Here is a 14,977-nt window from a genome sequence, read left to right as displayed (position 1 = left end):
CTTGAACTTCAGTTCAAATGTTTTGATGAAGATCAGTATTATGTGCAATTAGCCCAGACATAGGCAGGCATAATGAATGCATTATTGTATGGTTCTGATGACAACACATCTGTGGAAGCAAGTCAACATTTGGACTAATGCTGAAAAAGCCAGAAAATTTGATAAATTTTACAACCGGACTCTGGTATTTCATCAGGAATCTGCGGGTTAAATTAGAACCACACTAAACTCTTCCAATAGTCGATCTTTACACATGCACACATCTTTACATATACATATATGTGTATGTCAGTTAAACTTGGAACAATGGAAATCTTAGACGGTCTGATGTAGAAAATGTTCCCCAATTGAGAAAACAATCTGACAATAATATGTTTAACAAGCAATTGTGGCTTCAGATAAAATATTATGTGTTGGTGGTTAATACATTTGCCCAAGTGGTATTTATTTATTGATGGTTACACTTAATTTGGTAGATTATCCGTCGTTCTAACAAGGAGGAGAAGTATTTGTGTGTAGTGAGACAGAGGATGGGCCACTTCTGTGATTCTGCCTGTATCGTCATGGTGATAGTTGCCTGGGAGGGTATTCCCTCAGAGATGGCTGACAATACTTACAACTACCTCACGTCCTCTCTCACCAAATATGGCTTTGAAACGGAGCGTCGATGTGGCACAAACGACAGGTGAGCAATATAATACTTAATGATGGTCAAGTTTCACAAATATTCTTTAACTTTTGTTTAGCTTAGATTTTTCGAATGGGATAACTTGCATAATGGAATTTCGTTAAGTTTAGAGGCATTATAATGAAACTGTAGCCCGGCATTGGTGTCATATTGTCTCCATAGTTTTACCAGTTTCAATCATTTTATCAAATGCTCAGTAATAAGAATGAAAACCTGTTTCAGAATGTCACACAACAGTTTGTGTTTGATGATACTTTGTTTCATACAAGGGAAGAAAAGGTATTAAGATTAATTCATGAGTTTGTAAACCCCTAATTTGTACCTCTACAGAAAGACGTGTGCCTGTCAGGGGATTAACCTGAGGCGGAGAGGAGCCTCATTCTCATTCGGATGCTCCTGGAGTATGTACTTCAACGGATGTAAATTTGCAAGAAGTCGGGAAGCCAGAAAATTCAAACTTAAAGACACATCGCAGGTATACTAGAATATTATTTTATTATAATTTTAGATATTTCACCCAACAAAATATCCAATACAATTTTACATTAATTGACAGTAGTTTTAGTTGTTGACATCTTAAAATCTGACGGGTTAAAAACAAGTATTGGGTAAGTATGAAATAAAAAAAAGGATTAGTGTTATATGTTATGATTTATTATTTGATATCTTTGTAGGAGGTTGAACTTGAGGAAACATTACAGAAACTGGCAACTGTTGTAGCGCCAGTGTATCAACAGGTGGCGCCTAGCGCTTACCACAACCAGGTGAGTCAATAGTTTTACCTACTGCAAATTAATTCATTTTTCACAAACAGGTGTCACATTTTAAACTGGTGTTGTACATCACTTCATTTTCACATCTCGGTTAAGAGTAGTTGTACATTAAACTTTTTCAACTACACTGTATTTGAAATAAGATAAAAAGCAGTATTTCAGGACTTACCATGGTTGAGAATATTCCCTGATCTTATCAAGTATAAATTCTAATTTTATCTGAATACTTCTTAGCGAGAAGGTAAGATCAATGTAATTTTGTTTGTAACTGGTCTCTAATAATTTGAATCAATATTTGCTGCGAACAGATTCAGTTTGAGAAGAATGGTGCAGAATGTCGTCTGGGTAACGAGGAAGGCCGACCATTCTCAGGGGTGACAGCGTGTGTTGATTTCTGTGCCCATTCCCACAAAGATCTCCACAACATGAACAATGGCAGCACAGTGGTGAGTTCTAGATCTGCTAACTTTCATGCTTAAAACACTGAAAAGTTATTTTTAATAGGTGTTTTTATGCCCTTACTATGGTTTATTTCCTGATTGATTGAAATGTCTTTCGGAGATATTGTTTATGTGCAACCCTAACCAGTGATTGTTCTATGACTGCACGTGTGGTGAATATAGTAATCTCCTGCAGTCTCATCACTTATAGCCAGAAATGGAGACAAAGTTTGATGGTGTGGTAATAGAAAATAAACAGTAACGCCAAGAATTTATATTTTGCCCATAGGGTTGTCATATTGATAAACAGGTGATTCTTTTTCTCAGTAAGCAAAGATTTTAAAGATTTTTCATCTTTTTTTCATGATTTTTTTTTATATCTTCTATCATGATTTATTATATGCATGAACATTTCTCACAATCACATTGGTCGGATCCTATAAGTGACCAGTCCTCAAAAACTCATGTAGACTGGTTATCCGGTGAATATCGATTTCTAAATACAGCCTGTATGGAAATTCCCCGGAACCTGTCGTAGCGCATGCGCAGTTAGACTGGAACGCGATCTGTCAGATGACATTAGAAGATGGCTGCTGGCGAATGTTTCTCCTCCATTAGGAAAATTACCAAATCTATTCGAGGATAAAGATGCTGTTAGCGTAAAAAAGGCCATTGAACAAGCAGTGCATGTCCTCCATGCTTATCTTAAGAAAAAGAACCTAGACGATGCCTTCGAAAGCTACAATGATGAACTGTTGTATTCAAACCTGGCTAAATTTTACACAGAGGCTCCCGGACAAAAATCAGAACCTTTATTTTTGTTTTGTTTTATTTTATTGTTGAAGCATATAATAAAACAGTTATGGGCCTTTGTGCTGGTAAATATGATGTGATATGAACCTGAAAGAGTGATTTTGACCTCGGCTTCACCTCAGTCAATATCACTCTTTCAGGTTCATATCGCATCATATTCACCAGCACAAAAGTCCATAATTGTATAAAATTCTCCTTTTCTCTTGAATCTTAAGATCTTAATCTTGAGAACTTGCACATTCACCTTGTCATAGGTGTAATATGTTGTCCTTGATATGTTGTAGGTTTTGACCTTGACCAAGCATCGGGGCCTGGAAAAGCCTGATGATGAACAACTCCATGTGCTGCCTCTGTATGTCATGGACCTTGAGGATGAGCACGGGAATCGTGAAAAACAGCTGGAGAAGATCAGGAATGGCTCGCTGGAGTGTTTACAGGTGTACCCTATGGAAATGAGGCTTCGTTCTACTCCACTCACTCCTAGTCGTAAAAAGAAAGGAAAGAAGGACAAAAACAGCCCAGGGCCTGGAAGAAAAAGGGGTCCAAAGCCAGCTTTTGGCTCAAACTCATCCACCCCTCAAGGTCCTGGAAAAGATCCGCCACTTGGCAACTCTCAGGAATCAAACCAATCTCTGTCAGATATGTACTTTAATTCACAGAATTCCAAGTCTTCAGATGCAGGAAATGGAGCAGCACAAAAACCCAACTCTTTTCCAGGGGAGAAGGATGGGGTCAAAGCACCAGGTCCTAATCCCAGGGATCTGCTGGCTGGCAAAAGTTTTATCTCCTACGAGGACATGATGTCCTTGTCATCTGAGCCAGGCTTTGCCAATCTGTATGAATCTTTTTGGAGCTATTTTTACTCCTATGGTACATTCCCTCCTCCAAGTTTCCTCAACTCATGGAATATCAACAAGGACAAGCTTCCACAGGTTACCAACTCTTCATCCATTAATGCTTCAAATAACATTGCTCAAGGTCACTGTGACCTCCAACCCCGACCAGGGCAGCAAAATGAACTTGATCTCTCAAAATCTGGTTCTCAGCAAGGACTGGAGACCACATTCCGTGGTTTAAAGCAGGAAGGACATCTCCATGATAATAGAGGTCAAAGGTCATGTCCGTCAACACCATTAGCCAAGCAAAGTTCGTCCCCTCTTGATCTGTTGTCGGAAGCTGTTTCCATGAGAACAAAACAATTTGATGATGATCCTCATAAACATCCCTCCATACAACGTCCAAACTCAACAGGCAGCTTTCCATCGAATCTACCTCACAATAATCAATACAAGGGGGATAACTCCACAACACCTCACAGCCAAAGTTTCCAGTCAATGCCTTATGCTAACCAACAACATTCCACTATGACTGGAGCAGGGCCGAACGTGCCTCCTTCCAACATGGCTGGAGTGCCAAATATGGGTGGATTTGCCATGCCATTTCCAACTCAGGAAAACCCTGATAGTGCTGTATTAGACCCGACTGTGGTTAAATGTGAAATGGAGTATAACGAAAATGCTTTTACTGATCCCTCAGTAGGTGGTGTAGCTATCGCACTGTCACATGGTGCTGTGTTGTTTGAGGTGGCAAAGCGTGAACTTCATGCCACAACTGGACTTCGTAATCCAGATCGCAGTGCTCCAACCAGAATAAGTCTAGTCTTCTACCAACACAAAAATCTGAACTTTGCTCACCATGGTTTTTACGAGTATGAGCGGAAGATGGAGACCATGCGTCAGAAGAGACTTGAAAAGTTAAAGGAAGAAGCTACTGGTATATCTGTTGACCTCCCGGATCTTCCTATCAAGAACGGTGCAACCACTGTCAACGGAAAGAAGAAGAAGATGAAGAAGAGTGAGAAAGTGGATATAATGGAGACTTCTGCTGCTCAGTACAAATACATGTGGGAGGTGCCCATTGGAATGTCGGAGTCACGCACCACTGACTCGGTGATAACACGGTGGATTGACCCCCAACCCATGGTCACTGGACCATATCAACGCTGGGTATAACATCATCACCATCTAGATATTTAATCAAGATTTAGTATCTATTTTGCTGTGGAGATTTTTAGACTATTTACACTCTTTGTTGTACCCATGTTAGGGTTTGAATAGCATATGTACCCATACACTCTAGCCAATCAATGCTAACTCGGGTGTGATGGTATGTATTCGTTTGCTTATTTTAAATTATTGACACTGCTCAAACTGTGAAGATTAGACATTTGTTAAAGGAATATTTATGTCATGTTAGTTTCAAACTCGATTTAATTTTAAGAATGACTAGATGGGTGCATGACTCAGAAGTTGTTTACCTCAAATTCGAAGTTTAAATTAACGATATTTTTAAAAACAAGTAAATAGTTTTCATGCATAGTAATTAATATTTTGGGCAAAAGTGCACATGATACTAGAAAATTAACTAGATCTTAGAGAGGGGTAGTTATTTTAAAGAAATGTGGAGTTGCTGCAGATCTATTAACTCATTTACCCCTGAAGACACATTTAACTCTTCCAAATCAATGGTTGGAATAGTTCATTATGAAGTTTCAGGGGTGAATGAGAAGATGTTTTGCAGTAGTCACCATAGATTAATTAGCAATTTAAGATTGCTCAACATGTGAATAATAAAATGGAGTTTTTCCATTTTAAAAACTTAACAAACATGTTATACCTTTGACTACACAATTTGTATAGCTTTGCACCCTCAAAATTTATTATTTTGATGAGAGAAAAACAAATCAAACATCATTGACCATGTGTCGCCATTTTTATAGAGATCAAGTCATCCCCTTTACTCAGTGTCCAGGATTCAGAATGGATTCATACAGTTATATACATATCATGTTGCATAAATGTAAAGATTTTGACGATTAACTGATATCATAATTACCTGGAACTCCACATATTCTCAACACATTGGGGACTACAGAGCATCAATTATTTGAACCCAACAGAAGACATAATAAACGGGTAAGCTGAAGAGTTGTTCAGATAAAAAAAATGGTAACCAGTTGTACTGTGTATTTATTAAGCGATTATTGGGGACATGGTCAAGGTTTGAAACTTCTTAATAATTTTCAAAATTTGAGGGTACATGTGTACTTAAATTTAGGGTTGGTGGGTATTAAAGAGGGGATGTGGTTTGAAAAAGTGGATGTGGATAACATAAATAGGTGTTTGTATGTGTGTATCTTCATTGTATGCAATAGATTTAATAGTCTCATATGAATATATACTTTCAATCATGAGGTCTCCATTAAGATGTAACTATATATATATATATATATATATAGTATATTATAGTATATCGGAAATCAGAAATTAAACATTTCTTTCCATTTATAGTATTTTCTAATCTGTTTTTTTTTTCTCCGTTTCAAAATTTATCTTTTATAAGTATCTGAGAAAACATTCCTATGGAAAAAAAGTGCTAAGCATTACCATTGGGATGACCTTTGATACAGAATAATGATAAAGTACCTTTCTAGTGCTGCGGCCATTGTCTACAATCTGGCAATGTTACATACAACACTCAGTGTACAGCAACGGTGTTAATTTTTATCTGGTTTATTATACGAGTGATGGGTATTACTGTTGTACCCTAATGTACTGTACTGTTTTCAGTATATTAGTACTGTTTTCAGTATAGTAGTACTGTTTTCAGTATAGTAGTACTGTTTTCAGTATAGTAGTACTGTTTTCAGTATAGTAGTACTGTTTTCAGTATATTAAGATGTTAGCCTTTCAGTTTACATTGTTGTTTTAAGCATATTTTTAGAAAAATGTTCACAAGCGGTTTTTAACCATTTATTGAAGAGATGTTCAAGGGATTTAACTATATAGTGCAAAAAAATATGTCTAATTTAAAATTTAAAATTGGAATTTTTTATTTTCTGTGTTTTAATTTCATGTAAGTAAATTTGTAAAATTTAACTGATTTTAAAGTTGTTTAAAAAAAAATCAGTCACTAGTAAATGTTTCTATGAGGAGTTAATATTTTAGCCCCTTAATCTTCCTTGTTATACAGATTTTTAAAGGCAGCACAATTTTAAATATTTTATAACAAACGATCAAACTTAACCATTGATGAAACACTTAAGATCAACTTACATGTGTATTTGGTTTCTCGTTAGGAAAGATATTTCCTTCATTGAATGTGTTGTTTCCTGTATTCTGGGTTTAGCCTTTGGCCTACAAGTGTTGGTTATGTGCTCCCATACCTGAATCAGGTTAATTACAGGGAATGTCTGTCTGAAAATGATACGGTTTAAAAATATTTTTTCTTTATCTAAAAATTTTAAGGATCCCTGTCCCACTGAATAGTGGTTTTTCCTATATAAAGTAACCTCCCCTTAACTTCTGTTTGGATATATCTGTAACACAGTTGGGCCGGGAGAGTTCCTTTGACCAGGTAGCTCAATTGGTTAGAGCAATGGTATTACAATGTGAAGCTCTGGGTTCAGATCTCGGTCTACCCCCCCCCCGCCCCCCCCCCCCCCCCCCCGCTAATTGTTTACATTCAGGACACTGTTGTTACCATGATATTTGTTTAACTCCCGCATGGTACTGTTCTCTTTTCAGAAATGATTTATCAAAGCTATGGTCATGCTAGATAAAAGTTTTCTATACTTACATGTAGGTTTTCGCAGTGTTGCGGGGATCGCTAAAGTATAGATATACACATGTTTCGAGTTTTATGGTGCTGGCATATATGTGACTTACCAGGGTTAGGTATTCAGTCATGTGTGAACACTGGTAGAACTACAATAGTTTGGACATGAACAATTTTATTTGATCAGATTACAGTTGTTTTTTATTTAACATACTTTTATACCCAATTAATTTCTTTACCGCTTCAATGAATTTTTTATTTGCTCTGAAAAGTTCAAGCATGCCTTTCATACAATTTGTTAAAAATAAATAAATTGTGTTAGTTAGATGGTTATGTTGTTGTTGTATCGATATTAGTAATGCACATTTTTATCAAAGTGCTATTTAACACACGAGGGCCAACACATTTTTATTGTTTATAGAATATTTTTTTATAAGAAGTCAGAAAATAGTTCTGTCCTATTTTACATTCTTGTTTTTTAGTTCTCGTCTTGTTTTTACTGTGAATTATGTAATTCTCATGATTTCTCTTTTTTGTGAAGATATTAATTTACAAAAAGGAACATCTAGAGTTCTTGAAATATGTTGATAGAGCCCCTTTGTGAATTAACATGAACATTAGTATCTCATGAAAATTAAGTAATTAACAGTAACTCTGTCCACTTTCTGTTTTGTCTTGTCTTGCTTTTCTTCGTTGTTTTTCGTTTCACTCAGGGATGATGTGAATCAGGATGATTTTGTATTGTCATCTGAGCCTTAATGTGGCTTTCCATTCTGTGATGTTTCAACTTTTTTATGATTTTTTTTCTTATTATTATGATAGAACTAAAATGCATGAATATGTTAAAAGTTTTGTTTCTTTTTCGTTTTAAGATTTTGTTACATACTGTAATTAATATTCAGTATACTAATGCCTTTTTAAGGGAACCAAGAGCAGGAAGATTCCTGCAGTATTATTTGTTGAACGCATTTGGTATTAAATGCTTTGTATAATTTCTAGATGTTGTAGTTTATGACGTCAATTTCCAAAGTTGATATTGGTAGGTGTTTAGTCTCACCGTAGGTATCCTTCAGGAAAACATATAGCACATCAAGTGATGGCAGAAAATTGTCATGAAACAAAAGTACTCTTTTTTTAGTGCATAATTACTGATGACTGGCACACATTTCTTTCAGTACAGAAAATAAAAACTTGCTGTAACTGTAACTTCGGCAACTCAGATCCATCTAGGATGTTGTAATCTGCTATACATACTTTATTCAGAAGTGTATTACTTGTATCTAAAATATAATGTTCTATCATCTATGTACGAATATTTTTGTCCATAAAATTACGATTATTATTTATTGTAATAGCAAAGTGATGAACAGATCTAAGGAAGTGATTGGAGGTGAATTGCCGACATCCTAATGCGTGTCCAGACCAACTTGTTATTTAAACCATATTTGGCCAGTATCATCTTACATTTAAGGTCAAAGTTCATAACATCAATGTATCATCCTGCATTTGCATCATTACAAGGGCAGACAACTCCTTGCCCTAAGGCAGCAAATAACTACCATCAGATCCTTTGTATTTTTGTACGGTCAAACTTTGTCAGGTTTTATATTCCTGAAAATACTGTTACATCATCTTATACTTATTTAATATGTTAAATGTATAACAAATAATTTATAATTTAAGGTAATTTGCAATATGGTTTATTATACATATGTAATTTTTGTGACTAAATCGCACACAGTTGTGTTTTCAAGCACATGTACAGGTATATTTTAATGATGAGCTTATGTAAATGCTTTAAGTTATTTAAGGTATACATAGATTATGCGGATGTTGTGCTCTTGTACTGTCCACTGCTAAATATTCGTCTGTCAGTGTCTGGAGAGTCATTTCCTTTTGTTGGTAAAATTATCTCCATTAGTTGAACATCACAAAATTTTTAGCATGCACAAAAAACGTGGTATCGTGATATTGATGCTTACCTGTGTGAACCTGTTCACTGTATGGTACTGTAAAGGACTGATAGAATTATTGTATTTTAATTCCAATTTCCTTTTAAAAAGTAATTATCTGTGCATCCAAAATTTTCATTTTAGTCGTAGATATTTTCCATTGTACAAACAGTTGAAGAAAATTAAAGTCGATAAAAAAAATATAATGACAGTTTCAAGTTTATTTGAGCAGAAATGAATTTCAGTTAAAATGGGTAACCATTTAAGTGTGTTCAGTAAGAACAATATCAGTGAATGGCTCACCAGGATGGCATAAGATGGAAATATACAAGAGAGAGAGAGAGAGAGAGAGAGAGAGAGAGAGAGAGAGAGAGAGAGAGAGAGAGAGAGATTTAATGTTCGCTCACTGTCAGTCTCTGTACATATATGATACATGTTATTTGTTCTTTGCTAAATGAATAGTTTTGGATCAAATTAATTTTGAACGAAATGGCATACATATATATTAAATTGATTATCCAGTCCTTGTTCTTCCTTCATACATATTTGACAGTTGTTGGTCTAGTATAATACACAATATAAAGGAGAAACACTGCATCTTTCTACCATAGCTACACAGTTATCGTAGAGGATTCAGGATGAATATTGGGCTGAAGGGAGACCAGTAACTAGTAGTGATTTATTGTGATTTATATACTATAATTTTGTTTCATAGAAAAAATGTGGAATAGTATCATTTTGTTTATTGTGGCAAAATGCATAGCAATGTAGAATCTGCTCTTCATGTATTGAAGGCAAACTAATTGTGGAATGTTTACCAAATGTCATTGTTTGGTATTCACAAAGGTATATACATATATTATTGTACGTATTTGATTATGAATACTTTGCGTAAGTATATTAAAATTTATTCTTAATCTGATCAGACGTGTTTCTTTAATTTGTTGAAATGTGCATTTTTAGGTCACCTGAGCTTTAGCTCAAGTGACCTATTGCTATCCCTCTTCGTCCGTCGTCGTCAGTCGTCGTCCGTCGTCCGTTAACATTTTACATTTTTAGCCCACCATCTTCTGATGGTGGGCTATTCAAATCACCCTGCGTCCGTGGTCCGTGGGCCGTCCATAAACAATTTTTGTTATCGCTATTTCTCAAGAAGTACTAGAGGGATCTTTCTCAAATTTTATATGTAGGTTCCCCTTGGTCCTTAGCTGTGCAGGGCAACTTTTGAAACTGATCGGATAATCAACATGGCTGACAGGCAGCCATCTTGGATTTTGATAGTGAAAGTTTGTTATCGCTATTTCTCAAGTAGTACCAGAGGGATCTTTCTCAAATTTTATATGTAGGTTCCCCTTGGTCCTAAGCTGTGCAGGGCAACTTTTGAAACTGATCGGATAATCAACATGGCTGACAGGCAGCCATCTTGGATTTTGATAGTGAAAGTTTGTTATCGCTATTTCTCAAGTAGTACCAGAGGGATCTTTCTCAAATTTTACTGCTCAGATAAACAACATGGCCGACAGGCAGCCATCTTGGATTTTGATAGTGAAAGTTTGTTATCGCTATTTCTCAAGTAGTACCAGAGGGATCTTTCTCAAATTTTATATGTAGGTTCCCCTTGGTCCTTAGCTGTGCAGGGCAACTTTTGAAACTGATCGGATAAACAACATGGCCGACAGGCAGCCATCTTGGATTATGATGGTGAAAGTTTGTTATCGCTATTTCTCGGGAAGTACGGGAGGGATCTTTCTCAAATTTTAAATGTAGGTTCCCCTTGATCCCTCGTTGTGTATGTTATATTTTGAGACTGATCATAAAAACAAAATGGATTAAAAGAAGAACTCAACAGATCTTTCTCATATTGCAATGATCGATTATATTTCTTTCACATTAAGTACTGTACTAGTAAATATGTGAAATGACAAACACACTTTGAAGGTTGGCTTTCATACACATCAGTATTAAGTTTAGATCAAAAGTTACCTCAAGGTGCATTTACTGTTAACATGACTCGATTAAACAGATTAGAGGAAACAAGAGAAAAGATTGAACTGACAAAGAACTTATGAAGATGGTACAAAGGTGGGCGCCAAGATCCCTCTGGGATCTCTTGTCAACTTAAGCTGAAATTCTGGCAAAGGGATTTCATTTATATTTCATGGGAAGGTTATTGACATCTCCCTGACCCAGTGTTGTTATTTTTCGGATCAATCAGAAATCCAATATGGCCACCATTTTGAAAAACTACTTCAAACTTAAGTCAAGTTCTGCTGGGCCGATTGAACTGAAAGTTAGTAGGAATGATCGACTCATGGTCCTGACAAAGTGTTGTTATTTTTTGGGTCAATCAAAAATCCAATATGGCCTTCACGGCCGCCATTTTGAAAAACCATTTCAAACCTAGTCAAGTTCTGCTAGGCCAATTGAACTGAATCTTTGTAGGAATGATCGACTCATGGTCCTGACAAAGTGTTGTTATTTTTCGGGTCAATCAGAAATCCAATATGGCCACCACGGCCGCCATTTTGAAAATACCTACTTCAAACTTAAGTCAAGTTCTGCTGGGCCGATTGAGCTGAAAGTTAGTAGGAATGATCGACTCATGGTCCTGACAAAGTGTTGTTATTTTTCGGGTTAATCAAAAATCCAATATGGCCACCATGGCTGCCATTTTGAAAAACTATTTCAAACTTAAAGTCAAGTTCTACTTGGCCGATTGAACTGAAACTTTGTAGGAATGATTGACTCATGGTCCTAACAAAGTTTTGTTATTTTTCGAGTCAATCAGAAATACAATTTGGCTGCCATGGCCGCTATTTTGAAAATACCTATTTCAAACTTAAAAACAAGTTTTAATAGGCCGATCTAACTGAAAATTGGTCTCGGAATGATCAGCTCATGGTCCTGACAAACTTAAGTTAACGTTATACTTAACAATTTTTTACTCAAATTGGTACATATTATAACAACCAAAATTAATACTGTAGGACTCAGGTGACCGTTAAGGCCCATGGGCCTCTTGTTTTTTAAAAATTCAATTAAACAAGCCACATGTGCTGAAGAAAACAAAACTAAACAACTTCACACCCTACACCATGGTTTGATGTAAAAGTGGCATCTTTTCTCTTAACATTTTGTGATAAATATTGTTCAAAACTTAATGTTCTTTCAAAGTGAAGTTTTCTTTTGCCCTATTTACTTGCATAAGTAATGTGTCAAAATAGATGAGAGTTTTCAGACTTCTGGCAGTCACATTTTCCTTCTAATAAAGCTCAAAATAAAATAGGTGTATTTGCAACACGTTTCAATATTGACAAGCACAACTGATGACTAAGAGGAACCATCATTTGGAATTTGAGAAAGATCTCTCTAGATGTTTTGCCACTAGACCACAATGAACTCATCTATATCAATGCATGGTAGGGTATATTAAAGTTACATAGGGATGAAAGGGTTAATGAGAAATAACAGCAGCAAACCTTAACTGTCAAAATTCAATTGGCAGCAGTCACTTTCTTTTTTCGTATCAATCTCAAAATTACACATGCACACCTAAGAAGCAACTACCGGTACATAAGAAATACGCAAGTTCTTGAAAAGGAGCAGTAATTTAAATTGTCAAATCCAAGATGGCCATTTTATTTCCATCAAGTCATGAAATGAAACATGCACAACAAAGTACCAAGGGAAACCTAGGTTTGAAATTCGAGACATCTATCCAGTAATTCTAGAGAAATAGCGATAACAATCTTGAATTGGCTAGCAGACATTTTTTCTTCTGATCAGCCCCAAAATGAAACAAAACTAATGACCAAATGGCACTTGTGTGTTAAATACATGAAAGAGCAATAATGAAATGTTCAAATCCAAGATGGCCACCATCTTCTTCCAATCAGTCTCAAAATGAAATCTTCTCAACTACGGACCTAGAGGAAACTAAATATGAAATTCTAGAAAGATCAGTACAGTAGTCTTTGAGAAATAGTGGTAACAAGAATAGTTTCAGGATGGACAAAAGGTGATTTGGACAGCCTACCCATCAGTCTAAAAAGCTTGACCTGGAGTTCTTATGCAAACATTGGTAAATTGAATAATCCAGATAACTACAAAAAAAGTTTTACCTCGAGCTGTCTATTTCTTATTAGTCCTGAACAGTAACAAAAGCAGTACCCAATCACGAAAAACATTTTACCTCGACTTCTTCGAGCAGATTGTGGATATAAATCCCCTTGTCTGGAGATGGACATGACCTTGAACTACAGCATTTATACAGGATGTCATGAACAGTAACCTACGAAGAACCCCCTAGAGGAATATTCTACCTAGAAATGCCAGCATAGTATGTTTGGGAGAGCCAATGGATTGATCTCTTTACATGGACATGTTTGCCTTTAATGTAAGAGTACACAGTTATGGAGAAAACAATGTAACAGTTCATCTTCAGTACCCTTTATCAAACTAAGGACCATGGTGAGCTTATGCCATACCGCAGCATCCGTCGTCCGTCCGTCAACTTTTCCTTTAAAACGCTACTAGCCATGAACGACTGAGCAGATTTTGACCAAATTTGGTCAGAAGCATCCTTTGGGGAAGGGGAACAAATTTTGTATAAATGGTGGGTCTGGCCCCCCTAGGGGAAATAAAACAAATTCTTTAAAATCCTTCTTCTTCTGTAGGAATGAAAGGATTTGTTCCATATTTGGTCTGAAGCATCCTTGGGTGAAGGGGATCAATTTTGTATAAACCATGGGTCTGGCCCCTCAAGGGCCTGAGGGGTGAGGCCCAAAAGGAAAATATAGGTAAAACCTTTAGAATCCTTCTTCTACCATAGGGATTAAGGGATATTATCCTAATTAAGTCTGGAGCATCCTTAGGCAAAAGGGACTCAATTTCGTATCAACAGCGAGTGTGGCCCCCTTCGGGGCAGAAAGGAGGGGCCCAATAAGGGAAACATAGCAAATTCTTCAAAATCCTTTCTTCTTCTGTAAGAATGACAGGATTTTGTCCAAATTTGGTATGAATCACCCTTTGGTGAAGGGGAACCAATTTTGTATAAACGGTATGTCTGACCCCCCTGGAGGCAGAGAGGTGGGGCCCAATAGGGGAAATAGAGTTTAAACCTTTAAAATCCTTCTTCTACTATAGGGATTCAGGGATTTTATCCTAATTCAGTCTGGAGCATCCTTGGGCCAAGGGGACTCAATTTTGTATCAGCAGTGGGTGTGGTCTCCCAGGGGGCAGAAGGGCGGGGACCCAATAGGAGAAATAAAAGTAAAACCTTTAAAATCCTTCTTCGACCATTAAGATTAAGAGATTTTATCCTTATTTAGTCCGGAGCATCCTTGGGTCAAAGGGACTCAGTTTTGTATAATTGGTGGGTATGACCCCGCTAGGGGCATAGGAGTGGGGCTCTGTTTGAAGTTTGTTCTCGCACGGTAGTCCAGTGGAAGGACGCCGGGCTCGTGACCAAAGGGCTGCAGTTTCACGGCACGGCACGGCAATGTGTTGTATCTTTGAGCAAGATACTTTATTTCGCTTGTTCCAGTCTACTCAGCTGTAAATGAGTACGTGGTTGGGCAGTGCTAAAATTGTTGAATGCTAGCTGTTAGCGCCGAAATGGCAGTTCCGGCTGTATGCTCCCCAGGGAGTTGAGAAATGTATTGGCTGGTTGCAAAGGCCCTATAACCACGGATA

At 36.7% G+C, this 14,977-nt stretch overlaps 1 protein-coding gene across 4 annotated transcripts in view; it reads left to right on the top strand.

The window, feature by feature from the left end:
• The window catches only part of LOC110453899 (methylcytosine dioxygenase TET2-like), a 41,297-nt gene extending 34,080 nt beyond the window's left edge, over positions 1-7,217 (top strand). For all 4 annotated transcript variants that reach the window (XM_021503108.1, XM_021503111.1, XM_021503110.1 and 1 more), the window contains 5 exons: positions 477-685; positions 1,019-1,163; positions 1,363-1,452; positions 1,770-1,907; positions 2,999-7,217. In XM_021503108.1, the coding sequence (XP_021358783.1) occupies positions 477-685; positions 1,019-1,163; positions 1,363-1,452; positions 1,770-1,907; positions 2,999-4,726 (2,310 nt within the window). In that variant the 3' untranslated portion in view covers positions 4,727-7,217. The remainder of the gene's footprint in view (positions 1-476; positions 686-1,018; positions 1,164-1,362; positions 1,453-1,769; positions 1,908-2,998) is intronic.
• The last annotated feature ends 7,760 nt before the right edge of the window (positions 7,218-14,977 follow it).

This window comes from Mizuhopecten yessoensis, unplaced genomic scaffold (genome assembly GCF_002113885.1).
Source record: "Mizuhopecten yessoensis strain PY_sf001 unplaced genomic scaffold, ASM211388v2 scaffold7547, whole genome shotgun sequence".
NCBI classification, from domain to species: domain Eukaryota; kingdom Metazoa; phylum Mollusca; class Bivalvia; order Pectinida; family Pectinidae; genus Mizuhopecten; species Mizuhopecten yessoensis.
This window is presented reverse-complemented; position numbering and strand designations above follow the sequence as displayed.